At 42.6% G+C, this 17,649-nt stretch overlaps 1 protein-coding gene across 2 annotated transcripts in view; it reads right to left on the reverse strand.

The window, feature by feature from the left end:
- The window catches only part of TRIM37 (tripartite motif containing 37), a 68,608-nt gene that overhangs the window by 12,195 nt on the left and 38,764 nt on the right, over positions 1 to 17,649 (reverse strand). For both annotated transcript variants that reach the window (XM_058164068.1, XM_058164067.1), the window contains exons 17-22: positions 16,656 to 16,750; positions 13,734 to 13,928; positions 6,847 to 7,143; positions 5,278 to 5,409; positions 3,459 to 3,639; positions 748 to 866 (exon numbers count right to left, since the gene is read on the reverse strand). In XM_058164068.1, the coding sequence (XP_058020051.1) occupies positions 748 to 866; positions 3,459 to 3,639; positions 5,278 to 5,409; positions 6,847 to 7,143; positions 13,734 to 13,928; positions 16,656 to 16,750 (1,019 nt within the window). The remainder of the gene's footprint in view (positions 1 to 747; positions 867 to 3,458; positions 3,640 to 5,277; positions 5,410 to 6,846; positions 7,144 to 13,733; positions 13,929 to 16,655; positions 16,751 to 17,649) is intronic.

Raw genomic sequence — 17,649 nt, forward strand, 5'->3', positions numbered from 1 at the left:
TAAGTGAAACTAAATGGCGCTATAGTGCGACCACAAACAAAAGAGCCTCGTCCCAGAATAGCTCACGCTTCTCCCCCCCCCCCACCACCCAGCTGTAACAGACAAGCAGAGCTGGTAGCCGGCGCGCCCCCCCCACACCCAATCCACGATGCGCGAGAGGCATGCACAGACGACACACGGCGCATTACTGTGGAACCGGTGGGCGGTTAGAAAATTTTACTACTAACAGAGATACAAAAGTGGATGGTAGGTATAAAAAGATTGACTACCCCTGCCTCAGATGGAGAGTCAACAACCCCTAGGTCTAGAGGTGGCTGATGAGGAAGAGGAGGAACAGCTGGGTCCAGTGCCTGACGCACGGATGCGCAGAAGGCAGAGGAGAGGAGAGCAGTGGAAATCAGTGGGCCGGTCCTTGGGACAGAAGAACCACCACTGCTAACGAAGCCCCACCCTAGCTCCGGGGATAAAAGGCAGGGAGCAGAGATGAATAGATGTGGCAGACAACTATTCATCTTCCAGCCAGGTGGACTTGTTAGCCTGCAGTGAAACTCCTAATAAAAGAATCTTTGAGTTAACTTCAGAGGTTTTGTTGTGTTGGGGAGCTGGGTCAGAACAGTACCAGTGTTCAAGTTATTGATGTACCATTATCTCCAGCAGCCTCTCAGCGTTGTAACACTTGAATATGGGTTAACAGGAAGACACCAGGACATCTCTAGTTTTTCTCTGAAATCCTGAACTCAGCCTTACCTTCCTCCAGATTTGCTGAAGCCCCTTCAGAGGGCACAACTTGGAGCTCTCTGGCTTCAGAGCTGTTTTCCAAATCATTTGCTTCAGTTGCTTCCAGACGACATCGATTTGAATTAGGCCTAAAAAGAGAGGAGGTAGGTTAAAAAAAAAATTTAAAAAAATAGTCCCAAAGCCTAAAATATTTCCATTTTTGTCCTTTAACAGATTTCAGTGTTTATTTGAAAAATATGTGTTTTTTCCCCCTGAAAGGCCACCATCAGAGCACTGCACACCAGAACAACTAGACACAAGAACAGTTTTTTCCCGAAGGCCATCACTCTGCTAAAAAAATAATTCCATCAACACTGTCAGACTATTTACTGAATCTGCACTACTATTAATTGTTTCATAGTTCCCATCACCAATCTCTTTCCACTTATGACTGTATGACTATAACTTGTTGCTGGCAATCCTTATGATTGTCAAGGTTCCAGAAAAACCTCTTCTGCATAAAAAAAACTCAGAAGCCATTGGTTTTCAGAGTTCTTTACTAGCATGAGGAAACTGGCACACGATGAGTGAAATTCCAAAACTGAACTTCCGGATTCTTTTCCCAGTTATACAAACCCCAAGAGTCCCACCCCCCTGACCCCTTTGATGGTCACATGGTCCCACGTTCTCCCAGTTCATTCGAATATCTTCTCGCCACTCTTCCTGCAGATGTGAACACCATCCGACCTTGACCGCTTGAAGAATGTTACCATACCCCTCAGCCCCCCTTCTTCCCCTCAGGGGAAAAATGTGGCAGCGTCTGGAAACCTAAAGTCTAGTATTTATATTGATATATTGTCCATCAATTGTGTTGTAAATGTTGTACCTTGATGAACGTATCTTTTCTTTTATCTACACTGAGAGCATATGCACCAAGACAAATTCCTTGTGTGTCCAATCACACTTGGCCAATAAAAATTCTATTCATTCTATTCATTCGAATTGAAACAGTAAACTATTTCATGCTATGCTTTACGAAACTAACTAGATACAAATGAAAACAGGGAAGGAAGTTCTTCTGAGAGTGAAACGCAATGGCAAAGCATTGAAAACTGATGTTCAGACTTGCCATATTTCCAGGTCTCTACAGGAAATTAGAGTATTTGGAGTATAAGACACACTTTTTTTCCCCCCTAAAAGAGGGTGAAAATTTGGGTGCGTCTCATACACCGAATGTAGCCCCGCCCACCCGCCAGCCCCCACCCTTTGGCCTCTGCCTCTCAGCAATTTGCATCCTTGCAGCAAACAGCCAACAGTTTCAGCTTCAGCACAGCGTGATTAGCACAAGCAGCTGATTGTCGGTTAGATCGGCCTCCTGACCATCAGCTGTTTCAGGCTGCAGGGATTGCCATTGCCTATTGCCGCCTCTACGTGCCCCATTTTCACCCTCAGCTGTTTGCTGCAAGGAGCCAAATTGCTGGGAGGCAGAGGAAGATTTTTTTTCTTGTTTTCCTCCCCCCAAAAAGTAGGTGCGTCTTATAGTCTGGAGTGGAAAAATATGGTAATAGTGAAGAACTCCAGAGGTGTTAAATTTCTTAGACAGGTACAGTATAAGCATTTGAAAGACTAGAAAACAAATGGAAACGAGATGCACTCCCAAATGAAGATACAAGAAGGCAGGATGAAAGAAGAGAAGGCTAAAGGAAACAAGATTGAACAGAATCAAAGAGTCATAAGGGACCTTGGAGGTCTTCTAGTCCAACCCCTTGCTCAAACAGGAGACCCTATATACCATTTCAGACAGATGGCTGTCCAATCTCTTCTTAAAAACTTCCAGTGTTCGAGCACCCACATTTGAAAAGCTGTCAAAGGGAAGACTTGGCTTTATGTTTACTCTTTGTAGCACCCAAAGACAAGAACCATGAAGAGGAAAGCTTTATATAAGTGAAAGAGTAAACAAGGAGTAATTTTCTGACTGTTCGTTTGTTTGCTTGTTTGTTTGTTTATTTAATTTATATACCGCCCTTCTCCCAAGGACTCAGGGCGGTTTACAGCCAGGGTAAAAAGCACAAATCAGAAAAGTTAAAAAACATTTAAAAACTAATTAAATTAGAGGCTGAAGGAATTTAAAACTATAATAAAACCCCAATACAAAACTTCATTAAGCCAGCCCTGCACGATGAAATAAAAAGGTCTTTAGCTCGCTGTGAGAGCTCTTAAGCAGTGGGACAGCCCGGTGGTTTTCAAACCAAGGTTAGCCTTTTTTTCTGGAATGGTATAATAATTCCTGCCTGTCGCAGGGGATTGAACTAGAAACCTTCCAACCCCATGACTGTATGTACAAGTAATCCTCGACTTATTTAATGACCGTTCAAAGTTACAACGGCACTGAACAAAGTGACTTATGACCATTTTCCACACTTATGACCGTTGCAGCATCCCCATGGTCATGTGATCAAAATTCAGGAGCTTTGGAACTGACTCGTACTTATGACGGTTGCAGTGTCCCGGGGTCACCTGATCCCCTCCTGCGACCTGCAAAGTCAGTGGGGAAGCCAGATTCATTTAATAACCATGTTATTCAACAACTGCAGTGATTCACTTTACAACTGTCACACAAAGGGTCGTAAAATGGGGCAAAGTTAACAAATGTTTCACTTAGCAACAAAAATTTTGGCCTCAATTGTGGCCGTAAACCGAGGACTACCTGTATGTTGTTTTTCAAGTCACACCGAACTTACCCCACCGCGATTCCTTTCCTGGCCTTTTCCCCACCAGTAATGCCATTTAAAACAGAAGCACCAACATTGGAATCAGAAACCTCACATATTCTGTCTTCAGAATTAGGCAGGGAGTCTGAAGCGCAAGCCAAAGACCTCGGTGAGCCACGCCGACTGTTGGGCTTCGAGTTTCCTAGGCAACCTTAAAGAAAAACAAGACAGGTTTCTCATGATATTTTTTCTAATCTTGAAAGAATATACATCTAATACATAATACATATTTGCCACAAGCAAGTCGTACCTGAGGAAAAGCAGGATTTTCTTTGCCATCCCTATTGGTTTCAGATGCAAATTACCTTTTTTTCCAACAGATCTATCGGCAGCAACATGGAAAGCCGTGTGTGCAGCATAACTACAGATAGTCCTCAGCTTACAATCCCAACGGAGCCCAAAGTTTCCATTGCTAAGCAAAGGCAGTTGTTAAGTTAGCTGTGCCCCATTATACGACCTTTTCTGCCACAGTTCTTAAGCGGATCATTAAGCAAATCTGACTTCCCCCCCATTGACTTCGCTTGTCAGAAGGTCACAAGGTGATCATATGATCTCGGGATGCTGCAACAATCATAAATATGAGCCACTTGCCAAGTGCCCTAATTTTGATCATTACGGGGATCCTGCGACAATTGTGAAAAAAAGTCACTGTCAGCTTTGGAAACCGTATTAAGCCGGAAGCTTCCATGCTGCCACTTTCTCATGTGTGGGAAAGGAGGGGGATTTAGTTGTCTTTAGACATAATAGCATTCTTCCTGTCGGTCAAGATCAGGCCGATCCTGCATCTGGAGGAGGAGTGGTCGGAGTGCTGTCTTGAGATGGGACAGTTGGCGATTGGAGCATGTGATCGACTGCGGAGTGAGGGGATGGTTTTGGGGAGTTTTGATTTATTGAGGGAAAACCTGGACCTCTCAGATTCGGGTTTTCCCAGATGTGCCAGTTTACCTATCCCAGTAAATAGAACTTTGAAAGATGCTTGCTTCGGAGTTTTTACTTGGGAGGGTGGGGTATTTCTGGAACGCTGACAGTCACTTTTTCAGTCCCGTAGTAACTTCAAACAGTCATTAAATGAATAGTTGTAATACAAGGACTATCTGTAATGGTGTATCATTGGATGGGTGGGCAACATATTTTTTCCCCCTGTATATGTATACACTATAAACTAATCTTTTTCAATCTCTGTACCATACAGTTTTTTTCTTCCATACAGGTAAGCCTCAATTACAAGAGTTCACTTAGTGACCGGCACTGAAATAAATGATTTATGACCATTTCCCACACTTATGACGGTTGTAGCATCCCTACAGTCATGTGATCAACATTCAGCAACATTGGCAACTGACTCATATTTATGACGGTTGCAGTGTCCCGTCGCCCCCGCGGAGGGTCACCTGATCCCCTTTTCGACAAGCAAAGTCAACGGGGAATCCAGATTCACTTCACAACCCGGTTACTGAATTAAGAACTGGGGTGATTCGTTTAACAAATGTGGCAAAATGAAAAAGTGGCAAAATGGGGGCAAACCCCACTTAACAACTGTCTCACTCAGCAACATAAATTTTGGTCTCAATTGTGATCGTAAGTTGAAGACTACCTGTATGTGACAAAAAGCTCTCCAACTTTAAACAATTCTGTGGGCATTTCATCCTGCAATCGTTGGTGGTTTTGCAGCTCAAATTGTGTTCTGTTGTACTTCAACAGCAACCAGGTATAGAAGAGGAAGAATCTGAAACTCACAAGCAGCAAAATAGTATTCAAATGCACACACATTCGCCAGGTAAGTTTATACCTTCAGAGGAAAGCTGACAGTCTGGCTTCAAAAGGATATTTCCATCCCCACAATTCATTGCTCTTCGCAAAGACAGGCTGCCTGCTGCCCCTGAGCGACCAGCTTTAGTTGAACCATGTTTCTTATTTGCAGCTACAGGATTTAAAAAAACAAAACCAAACTTCAGCTTTAAATACAAGCAATATTTTAAAAAGAGAGGCATAAGGTATATCTGGCTGAGACTTAAAAGAGAGATCTTTTAAGAACTTTTAAAACAAGGCATTTTATCTCCGCTCAATGATGGATGTTTTCTTCCTTAATTGAGACTCCCATATATACCCGTAACTGCTTTTTCTACGTCAGTGGTTTGCAAGCCCGGCATCTTCCTAATGCCTGGGTTTAACTCTCAAAACTCCTGAGTTAATGTGGCCAGTTAAAGAATACATATCTGGAATTTACCAAGTTTGTGAAATTGTATTATTGCTACATGTTGCTATTTACTATCCATACCATGTATAAAAATACATGGGAACAAACAACACAAACGAGAAAACTTAATGCAGGAAGGTGAATGCAATTTAATGTAACCTGGGGACCAAAACCTGAATGGAATGAAAGGACTGAAGGGTATAGCTCAGGGGTGAAATGCTCCCGGTTCGGACCGGATTGCCCGATTCGTTAGCGATGGCGGCGGATGGTTCGGAGAACCAGTAGTAAAAATCCCTGCCCAGCTGAGCCGCGCGATCATCAGAGGGCTTTTTTTTACTTTTAAAAGCATTTTTTCTTCAACCTAAAAAATGCTTTTAAAAGTAAAAAAAAAAAAACCTCTGATGATTGCGTGGCTCAGCTGGGATCGTCAGAGCCTTTTAAAAGCATTTTTTCTACAACCTCTCTCTCTCTCTCTCTCAGCTATCTGTCTATCTATCATCCATCCATCTTCCCCACTGACTTTGCTTGGGTTGGCTGGGAAGGTTACAAAAGGTGATCACATGACTCCGGGACAGTGCAACTATCATAAATGTATGCAAATTGCCAAGTACTCAAATTTTGACACGTGACCATGGGGATGCTGCAATGGTTGTAACCATGGAAAACAATCAATAAGTCAACAGTGCCGTTGTAACATCGAATGGTCACTAAATGAACGGCCGTAAATGTCAATGTAAAAAGTGCAGCATACATCTGCTGATCATCGGCTGCCAGCAGTTTGGCAGATCGAATCTCACCAGGCTCAAAGTTGACTCAGCCTTCCATCCTTCCGAGGGGGGTAAAATGAGGACCCAGATTGTTGGGGGCAAGAGGCTGACTCTGTAAACCGCTTAGAAGGCTGTAAAGCACTGTCAAGAGGTATATAAGTCTAAGTGCTATTGCTATTAAAGCAACTCCATCAGCAATCAATGCTTTGGCAAAAGCAGATTAACCTTCCCAGCATTCGGTCCCTGCCTGTTCTCAAAATATATGCGGTTGAAAAGTTTATGTTCCTTTGAAATCAGTGCTTTATCAAGGCAGGCATAATCACGTCTGCACACAACAGGGTCGGTAAATGGCTCCCTTCTTACCGAAGTGATGGCTCAACCCCTTTCCACTTACAATTCCGAATATAGCAGCTCGAGAGGGATGATTTTGTCAGCAGCTCCCTCCCAAGTTCTTGCAACTTGTTGTAACCTTCGGTCCCACAAGCCGCCAAGGCTCCCTGGTCAGCCGGGAATGCGTACGTGGCCTGCCCATCCGAGGAGCTGGTGGTGTTGCTACTCCGCACCTCGGACAGCTGGTTCTTCACATCGGACATTTTACTCCGTACTTCAGCCATCTGACTCTTCAACCTCTTCAGCATTTTCAAGTCTGGTGGGACGCGCCACATGGCCTGGTGCCTCCGGTGGTCTTTCTCTATTAAAGAGCAGGGCGGCTAGGGTTAGGGACATGGTGTTTAGAGAAATTGGAGCACTTTTGAATATAAAGTTAGATATGTCACCAAAAATTGCATTATTGTTGCTGGTGGGAAAGCGGGATATAAATGAAACAAAAAAGGAATTGATTGTAAATTTGATCATGGCAGCTAGATTAAAGGTAAAGGTTCCCCTCGCACATATGTGCTAGTCGTTCCTGACTCTAGGGGGAGGTGCTCATCTTCGTTTCAAAGCCGAAGACATCTCCATGGTCATGTGGCCGGCGTGACTCAACGCCAAAGGCGCATGGAACGCTGTTCCCTTCCCACCAAAGGTGGTTCCTATTTTTCTACTTGCATTTTTTACGTGCTTTTGAACTGCTAGGTTGGCAGAAGCTGGGACAAGTAACGGGAGCTCACCCCGTTACACGACAGCACTAGGGATTCGAACCGCTGAGCTGCCGACCTTTCGATTGACAAGCTCAGCATCTTAGCCACTGAGGCACCGCGTCCCTTTGACAGCTAGATTAGTAATGGCTAAACATTAGGGAGGAAATTGGGATAGTCAAAGAAATCAGTGGTATAATGAAATTTGGAGTATGGCAACAAATGATAAATTAACAACAGAAATTAAATTTAAAAAAGGGATGATTAAAGCAAACAGTTATAATGAAATAAGGGGGATTTATAAAAACAGTGTTGGTGGGAGACAAAGGGAATAAACCTACTCAAGAATATATGTTGTTTTGGAGTGGATAAGGGCACAATTGGAATATATTGTATATCTTTTAGTTATTATAGAAGAAATATAAGGAAAAAAAGGGGGTCTACAGGGGTGGGGGTGCACTGTAAAATTTGTATTCCCCCCTTTTTTGTATGTAGATGTATATGTACTATGTTTGTATTACCATGTTTCCCCGAAAATAAGACTTTTCCAGATAATAAGACCAATCAGGCTTTTCAGTGCATGCGATAATATAACCGTCCCCCCACAAAATAAGCCCCCCAACTACTTACACGCATGTGCAATCGGTCCCGCCATTTCCTCTGGTTGCTTGCCGCTCAACCAAAATGAGTTGAGGAGGCGAGGCTGAAGGAGGGGAAGTGGGGGGAGATGCCCTCCCCTCCCTGTTCTTCGTGCTGCCGAGCAGCCCAACATATCCTACCCCACCCCAATGGCAACAGCAGCCTGTTTCCCTTCCCCGCCATCTCTTTATCGAGAGGAATGGCAGGTGGGGCAGGGGAGAAGCCACCATGGAGTGAGATGTGGATCCCCTTGCTATCTCTTCTCCTGCCCCCCGCCCCCCCCCCGCTTGCCAGGCATGGCAGGGCTCCTGCCCCTTGCTTAGCCACCCGTCTCCTTTAGAGATGCAATTCGGAAGTGGCAGGTGGGGTGGGTAAGAAGCGGGATGCAGGTCTTTCCGTCACTTTCCTCGCCGTTGTGTCCAGGGAAACACGCTGTAAAAGAAAACCTTCTTGTGAGTTCAAGAAGTTTGACTGAACTCGTGAGAAGGTGTTTTTTTTTATACAGTGTTTCCCTGGACACAACGGCGAGGAATGCGACGGAGCTGGGAAGGTAAGCCGTGCATCCCACTGTCACCCTGTGAAAATATTTACAGATCCATCGCATCCTGGACATAAACTGTTTCAACTCCTACCATCAAAACGACGCTATATTATTTTATTATTTATTTATTATTTAAATTTGTATACCGCCCTTCTCCCGAAGGACTCAGGGCGGTTCACAGCCAAGTAAAAATACAATACTATAAATACAAATTAAAATACAATTAAAAAACTTATTAAAATTGGCCAGAATTAAAATTTAGAACTAAAACCCATTAAAACCCATTAAAACACTAACCCAGTCCAGCGCAGATGAATAAATAGGTTTTAAGCTCATGCGAAAGGTTCGGAGGTCCGGAAGTTGACGAAGTCCTGGGGAGTTCGTTCCAGAGGGCGGAGCCCCACAGAGAAGGCCCTTCCCTGGGTGTCGCCAGACGACACTGTCGCTACCGATGGCACCCTGAGGAGCCCCTCTCTGTGAGAGCGCACGGGTCGGTGAGAGGTATTCGTAGCAGCAGGCGGTCCCGTAAGTATCCCGGCCCTATGCCATGGAGCGCTTTAAAGACATTCACCAACACCTTGAAGCGCACCCGAAGGCCACAGGTAGCCAGTGCAGCCGCGCAGGATAGGTGTCACCGGGAGCCACGAGGGCTCCTCTATCACCAGCGCAGCTGCATTCTGACTAACTGTAGCCTCCGGATGCCCCTCAAGGGAGCCCCATGTAGAGAGCATTGCAGTAGTCCAGACGAGACGTCACAAGGGCGTGAGTGACTGTGCACAAGGCATCCCGGTCAGAAAGGCGCAATTGGCGCACCAGGCGGACCTGGTGGAAAGCTCTCCTGGAGACGGCCGTCAAATGGTCTTCAAAAGACAGCCGTTCATCCAGGAGAACGCCCAAATTGCGCACCCTCTCCATCGGGGCCAATGACTCGCTCCCAACAGTCAGCCGCGGACTCAGCTGACTGTACCGGGATGCCGGCATCCACAGCCACTCCGTCTTGGAGGGATTGAGCTTGAGCCTGTTCCTCCCCATCCAGACCCGTACGGCTTCCAAACACCGGGACAGCACTTCGATGGCTTCATTGGGGTGGCCCGGTGTGGAAAAGTACAGCTGGGTGTCATCAGCGTACAGCTGGTACCTCACACCGAAGCCACTGATGATCTCACCCAGCGGCTTCATATAGATGTTGAACAGAAGGGGCGAGAGAATCGACCCCTGCGGCACCCCAAAAAGCTATAGAGCACTGCACACCAGAACAACTAGACACAAGAACAGTTTTTTCCCAAACGCCATCACTCTGCTAAACAAATAAATCCCTCAACACTGTCAAACTATTACTAAGACTGTATTACTATTAATTTTCTCATCCTTCCTATTACCTATCTCTTCCTACTTATAATTATAACCTTGTTGCTTGTATATTTATGTTTTATATTGCTTTATTTAGTTTCCTAGTATGATTTGATTGCTTATTTAGTATCCTATGACTATCACTAAGTGTTGTACCTTATGATTCTTGATGAATGTATTTATATATACACTGAGATATGCACCGAAGACAAATTCCTCGTGTGTCCAATCACACTTGGCCAATAAAGAATTCTATTCTATTCTAAATAAAGCAATATCAAAATACTTTTCAAATGATCAGTTAGGCAAAGGATGGTGGAGGACTGCAGGAATGTAAGGACATACAGATTGCGGTGACTTTGGGAGGCTCCTAAGTGAGGAAAAAAATTGATTTATAGCAACAAATACTCCCCTAAAAGAAAATCAAATCTTAAATGGCTCACTAGAGATTATAATGTCGGACTGCAATACGCAACTACCTGGCAGTATCCAAATGGTGCTTAGCCCCATTACCTAAGAGATCATGTTACTGCAATAGCATTTCAGTAATGGACCAAAAACTAGATGGATTTTTCTACCAAACATAAAGGTGCCTCTCTGGAGGACAAATCTACAATAAATTGCATGAAAGTAACATAACCAGAACGTTTGCCTTAGCTAATTTTTCCCTGCTTCCTGTTAGGCACAGACCTATGCTAAAGAAATAAAAATGTTAAGAGAAAAGGTCAGGCAGCCGAGTCTTCTCCGTGTGAAATGACAAGCAGTTTACTGTGGAAGATTCTGAAAATATCACAGGGAAGGGAAAGATCTATTCAATTTGCACTGCATAGAAAGTCCTATTTCTGGCTCTTTCTCCTCTCCTTTCCTCCCATTTCTGGCATGAGTAAAACTAGAAACAGAGGCCTGGCGGAGTTGGAGGAGCAGAGAACTTTTAGTGGCTGGGAGCCACTAAAGTCTTCCACCAAGAGAGCAGAATAAAAGTCGTTTGCTATAAGATGGGTGGCAAATAAATACGAAAAATATAAATAAATGAAAAAGTAAATAAATAAAATAAATAAGGACGGGAAGGAGGGAAAGAGATTAAAACAAAGAAAGCAGGCAGTCTGTACTTAATACATTAAATATATAATTTAAACTGTAAGGACTTCCACAAGACACAGAAAGAGAAAACCAAAAGAGGCAGGGTAGCATGCAATATTATTTGTATCCTCACCACTATTTAATGTTCATTTTTTTAAAACAAATGGAAGATAGCTATGGAAAACGACCTGCATGTATTTAAAAAAGAAACCGCGACAGCTTTTTTTCATTAAATGGGCTATTGAAAAAGATGGGAAGGTGTGACGTTTTAAAAGGTAAGCAAACTCATTCAAAACTACGGTATTTATCAATAATCCAGCCCATTACTGAGCCATGGACTATCTGCAACCGGCGAGCACCGGTACTCACAGCCCCACTTGTAGCCCCACACGCACGAGTGGCGGGTGCCCTAACCTGCCACTCACACAAATGAAGATGTGCCCCTACCATAAAACCATCCCCTCTTCCCCACCGTGAACTGGACCGCCAACTGGGAAAGGTTGGAGAAGGCTGCTTATTTATGTCTCAGCCAAGTTAATTAAAATCAAAGTAAAAATTCTGCTACGCTAACAACTTCACACAAGAATGTACAGGATCTCTATGGCGATATTGCCAAAATTGCATAATCGTTGTTTTTAAAAAGATCTAAATTTGTTTTTATTTAGTTTCCAAATCCTACATATGCTACCTAACAAAAACGTAACACACATCCTGGTGCCCATGGCTATTGCGTTGCCAGCTTGTGTCTTCAAACTCCCCATAGGACAGCCAGTCTCTCAATATTTGTACTGACTGCTTTGTCAAGTGTTGCTTTCCAAATTCTCATTATCTTACTGTTAAATTACAGATGAGGCTTTAAAATCGCATTCCATCTTGGTACAACCACCAGCTGAATATAGCCTTTCCCTGCTTGGCTTGCTAACAGGCCAAGTATCTCACGTATATTTAATGCGGATGTTTCTATTTTTTTATTGTTTTAAAATGTTTTTAGTTTTGATGGCAATATTTTTTTTTAAACTGAAAGCTATCTAGAATCATTGACTAGAGATGGGTGGCTGTAGAAATTAATTGAAAGAAGGAATGAATCTTGCCTAATTTTTTTAGCATGTAGGATGTCCATTCAGGATACCAAATATTCAATACTGTTTCTGCCTGCTATTTGAGAATTATTACAATTTTAACTATACAGGTAGTCCTCAACTTACAAATTTCATTTAAGTGACCATTCAAAGTTAAAATGGCACTGGAAAATATGACTTGTAAAAGTTTTTCACACTTACGACCATTGCAGAATCCCCATGGTCACGTGAACAAAAATTGGATGCTTGGCAACTAACTATGATGGTTACAGTGTCCTGTGGTCTTGTGATCCTCTTTTGCGACCTTCTGGCAAGAAAAGTCAATGGGGAAGTCAGATTTGCTTAACAGCCATGTTTGCTAACTCAACAACTGCAGTGATTCACTTAACAACTGTCTCTCTTAGCAACAGAAATGTTGGGTTCCATTGTGGTCATAAATCGAGGACTACCTGTAATTCCCTCTTTTCTCAAGGACCGGAACCACATGTTGATGTATTCCTTGCGTGTGAAAAGTTTAAATAGTTCAACTTTTTTAAAACTTATTCTTACTATCTTCAGGTTTTTAGACTCTCCCTAATTCTACAGAGTTAATTCTACTTAACTAATTAATTAACTAATTAACTAATTAATTCTCCCTAGTTAACTAATTAATTAATTAGTTAGTTAATTAATTAATTAATTAGCTAATTAATTATCCCTAGTTCTACAGAGGAATTATTGAGTCTGTCATTTGCACCTCTATAACTGTCTGGTTCGGTTCTGCAACCCAACAAGAAAGACACAGACTTCAGAGGATAATTAGAACTGCAGAAAAAATAATTGCTACCAACCTGCCTTCCATTGAGGACCTGTATACTGCACGAATCAAGAAGAGGGCCGTGAAAATATTTGCAGATCCCTCGCATCCTGGACATAAACTGTTTCAACTCCTACCCTCAAAATGACGCTATAGAGCACTGCACACCAGAACAACTAGACACAAGGACAGTTTTTCCCCGAAGGTCATCACTCTGCTAAACAAATAATTCCCTCAACACTGTCAAACTATTTACTAAATCTGCACTACTATTAATCTTCTCATCGTTCCCATCACCAATCTCTTTCCACTTATGACTGTATAACTGTAACTTTGTTGCTGGCAATCCTTATGATTTATGTTGATATACTGACCATCAATTGTGTTGTAAATGTTGTACCTTGATGAAGGTACCTTTTCTTTTATGTATACTGAGAGCATATGCACCAAGACAAATTCCTTGTGTGTCCAATCACACTTGGCCAATAAAAAAAAAATCTATTCTTTCTATTCTATTCTAATTTCAGTGGGGAACTTTATTTTCATCGATTTAAAATACTGTCAGGAATCGCATCTTAAGAATAATCACCAAGGAAAATCAGCTCCTTTGAAGGGGATTCCCAAAGCAAGAAATGATGGGTCTAATTTTAGTCTCTGCCTAGAAAGGATGAACGCTTCTTCGCAGAGCTTCCTGTCCCCACATTTCCCCTATTCACTCACCTCTATTCTGCAAAAATGAGGCAGGTGGGCGTGGCTGTAGACCCCACAAGTTCTCCATCCCATTTCTGTCTTTCAGATCCAGCAAATGTATTAATATCAAGGGATCTATATCAAGCAAGCTGCTGCTGGCAGAAGTGAGCGCACTTCCTCGCCTTGACAAGTGACTGGCTGTTGTGCGGTATGCGTGGCTCCCACCTGGAGGAAGGGGAGGAAGGGGGGGGAGAAGGAGGAGGAGAAAGAAAGGGGAAAGAAGAAAAAGAGAGATTAGTACTTTTAGGCACTCAATAATTCTTAGATATCAGCTAGAGTTGGACAATCTTACTAGCATTGCCTCTAACAGTGAAATCAACTGGGCACACTAGCAAACCTGTACCTAAAACAGACTCTTAGAGAAGTAAGAACATAATTTATTAGGGCATTTTGTAGAGAAACATAGATTTTTCCCCCCAGAAAATAGCCTAGAGCCTTGGTTGTGCAGTAGTTAGAATGCAGTACTGCAGGCTACTTCTATGGATCACCGGCTGCCAGCAGTTTGGGTCTCATCAGGCTCAAGGTTGACTCCGCCTTCCATCCTTCCGAGGTGGGTAAAATGAGGACTCAGATTGTTGGGGGCAAGAGGCTGACTCTGTAAACCGCTTAGAAAGGGCTGTAAAGCTGTGAAGCGGTATATACAAGTCTAAGTGCTATTGCTAACATGGTCTCAAAATCTTGTACTTGGGAAGACAGAAATGCAGGATAGAGAATATTTGTTTCTTTATACATTTAGAAACTTAAGAAAAGGAAGTAGAATCTATACAGCCAACAATTACAAAATATAAAATGACTGGTTTATTTGATTTTTGTAGCAATCCAAAACAGGGGTGCTAGATATGGATAGATCTACAAATGGCGCTAAATATGGGACATGTGCCATCACACAAATAAAAGACAAGAACCCTTTCCCTGTTGTTGTATGACAGATTTAAACATCTTTAAAAAATAAAAATATAAAGAAATCTGTATCAATCAGCGAATAGTTAACACCAGACTATCAAATCATCTTGCCTCCAGAAGTTGTAAATGCTCCAACACGGGAAGTTTTTAAGAAGAGACTGGACAACCATTTGTCTGAAATGGGTTAGGGTTTCCTGCCTGAGCAGGGGGTTGGACTAGAAGACCTCTAAGGTCACTTCCAAGTCTATTATTCTGTTATAAAATAATGTTAAGAAATGAAACTGCAAATATGAAGGAATGAGGGAGATCCAGGAACGAAGTTAAAAATCCAGAAACCAATATAAAATCAACCACTGCCCAACAATAATTAAAAACACTTAAAAGAATAAAAATATTGTTTACGTTATTAAGCTATTTAAATTGTTAGTTAGGAGGTCTCTCGTCTTCCCAATTACGAGCTCTTTTTAAAAAGAAAGAAGAAAAGTTGGGTAGTATTACCCCTGTTGATAAGTAGTCTAGAATTAAATTTAATAATGGATTAATTTAACTGGGAAGTCAAATCCCCATTTCAAAGCTCCCTAAAAACAGGTGATTGAAGAACAAGAAAGAAACTGAATGGGAGATCCTTTCAAATGAGTGGGCTACAGAGACTATTAACTGAGGATTTCACCAACATCAGACATTTAAAAACCTAAATAATGCATTCAATCACTTTGCTCAGAGACTTCATGTCTCCGTTTCCGCTGTTGTAAAGGAGGTGGTATTAATCAGCTAAATACAATTTAATTTCTCGGCTCACAAGAAACCCTGTCAGAGGTATAATTTGCCTGCCATATTCCAGTGATTGTTATCTAAGTCACAAAAGGATTTTGACAGTTATAAATGGAACTATAATATGAAAGTATTGCTGTCTCCTACTGCCCACAGTATACCTGGCAAATCTGTCTTATATACCTACATTTTCAGCATAATATTACTAGCCTTGCAGTGCTTGTTTAAAAGCAACCCTTTTCCGATTATTAAAAAAAAAATCTCATCAAATACAGGTAATCCTCGATTTACAACAGCTCGTTTAGAGACAGTTCGAAGTTACAATGGCACCGAAAAAAGTGACACGACCATTTTTCACACTTGTGATTGTTGCAGCATCCTTGTGGCCATGCGATTTATATTCAGATGCTCGACAACCGACTCGCATTTATGACAGTTGCAGTGTCCCAGGTCAGGCGATCATCTTTTGTGACCTTCTGACAAGCAAAGTCAATGGGGAAGCCAGATTCACTTAGCAACCGTGTGACTGAACTATAGGAATTCCCTTAACCAATGTGGCAAGAAAGGCCGTAAAATGGGGCAAAGCTCACTTAACAAATTTCTCACTTAGCAACATAAATTTTGGGCTCAATTGCGGTCAGACGTTCAGGACTGCCTGTATAAAGAATCTGTTTCTGAATGACATTCAAATCAACAATCAAAAGCATAAATTTATTGAAATTCTTCTCTACCTACTACCTGAAAAAAAATCTCATTTATTCAAATTCTTCTCTGCTCACAACCTAAAGTATCTCCTCCCGCAGTAAGAGGATGTACATCAGAAGAACATCAGAAGTTTTAAATGAAAGCATTAAAACTTCTTAGGTTATAAAGACACGAAGGCCCAAGGACAATCTTTTCCTTGAAGTATGGCAAACCTCTCAAAAACTCAAGTTTCTCTGATAGCCTTTCCCCAAAACGTAAATCTCACAGCTAGTATTATATCGATATGCTTTTTATTTATTTTTTTAATCCCAGCTACAAACCTCCACTGAATTTAAGCTAACGGGACGACTGCCCTACATTAAATAATCCCTACATATGATATGTGATGCAGCAGTTCCAAAAATAGGAAATCCTACAGAATCCCCAACGCCACGTGGCTTCTGATGAGGGCAAAGGAGGAAAGGAGGCTTGATATAGAAAGGCCATTATAAAAAGCATTTTCTCGACGTATACCTGAAGCCCCTGCTGGGGCAGATGTGGCTTCTTCTACCAGGTCTCCTTCCTCCAACTCCATGTTGTGAGTGTATTCCACATCGTTCTCTCCAGACCTTGAGGGCAAAGTAAAAATCACAAAGTTTTTGCTAAGCTTCAGGTTTGAGTAAATTCAGGTTTGTTCTATAAATAGGGTTTGAAGAATTCTGAATTGCACTGAAATTAGTAATGAGATAAAATCCTGAGTTCGTCTGCACCCAGGGGCAGCTGCAACACAACGGCAACACAAAATAGAAAGAGTGACCTGTGGTAATGGAATGGATTATACCAGTGGTTCTCAATCTCGGGTATGCAGACCCCTGGTGGGCCACCATGTCATCACAGGGCGTCTGTGAAGTCTTCAAGAAATGTTATGGTTTAAATCTTTAATTAAGTCTTAGTGGGTTGTGGCCAGGGTCACAAGAAAGGTGTCCGTGGTAAACAAGAGGTTGACACCCCCTGGACTGTTGTTGTGGCCCGCCGGCGGCCAGCACAGCTGGCAGCAGAGTTGGACAGTGAGGAGGTTGGGGAGGAACATGGGCCAGTCCTGGGGACTGGGGAAAGCTCAGACGAGGGCTCTGCGTCAGAGGCAGAGAAGGAGGTAGACAGCAACGAGGCAGAGGAAGAGCTGGAGCCTGTTCCCAGTGTGTTCATGCGCAGAACTGCCAGAAGATAAGAACAACTCAGAAAGCAGAGTCAACTCGGAAGTAAAGCCACATTTTGGAGGTGACTGGCCCCTCCCGTAGGAAACAAGAAAGGAGTGAAGGGGGAGGGGGCTTGGTCGTTTCAAGAGTGGAAAGTTCTGTTCGTGACTATAAGAGCCTATAAGAGTGCCAGGTTTTGCCTTACACTGTGTTTGGAAGCTAGTAATCTGGCAGCTTTCCAAGCGAGATAAGGTGTGTGTTGATCAATATTCCTCTGAAAGACTGTTTGCCAAGCCACTTCAGCCACCTCTAGAGGTATAACGACTTGCCTC

Source organism: Ahaetulla prasina, chromosome 1 (genome assembly GCF_028640845.1).
Source record: "Ahaetulla prasina isolate Xishuangbanna chromosome 1, ASM2864084v1, whole genome shotgun sequence".
In the NCBI taxonomy this organism is placed as follows: domain Eukaryota; kingdom Metazoa; phylum Chordata; class Lepidosauria; order Squamata; family Colubridae; genus Ahaetulla; species Ahaetulla prasina.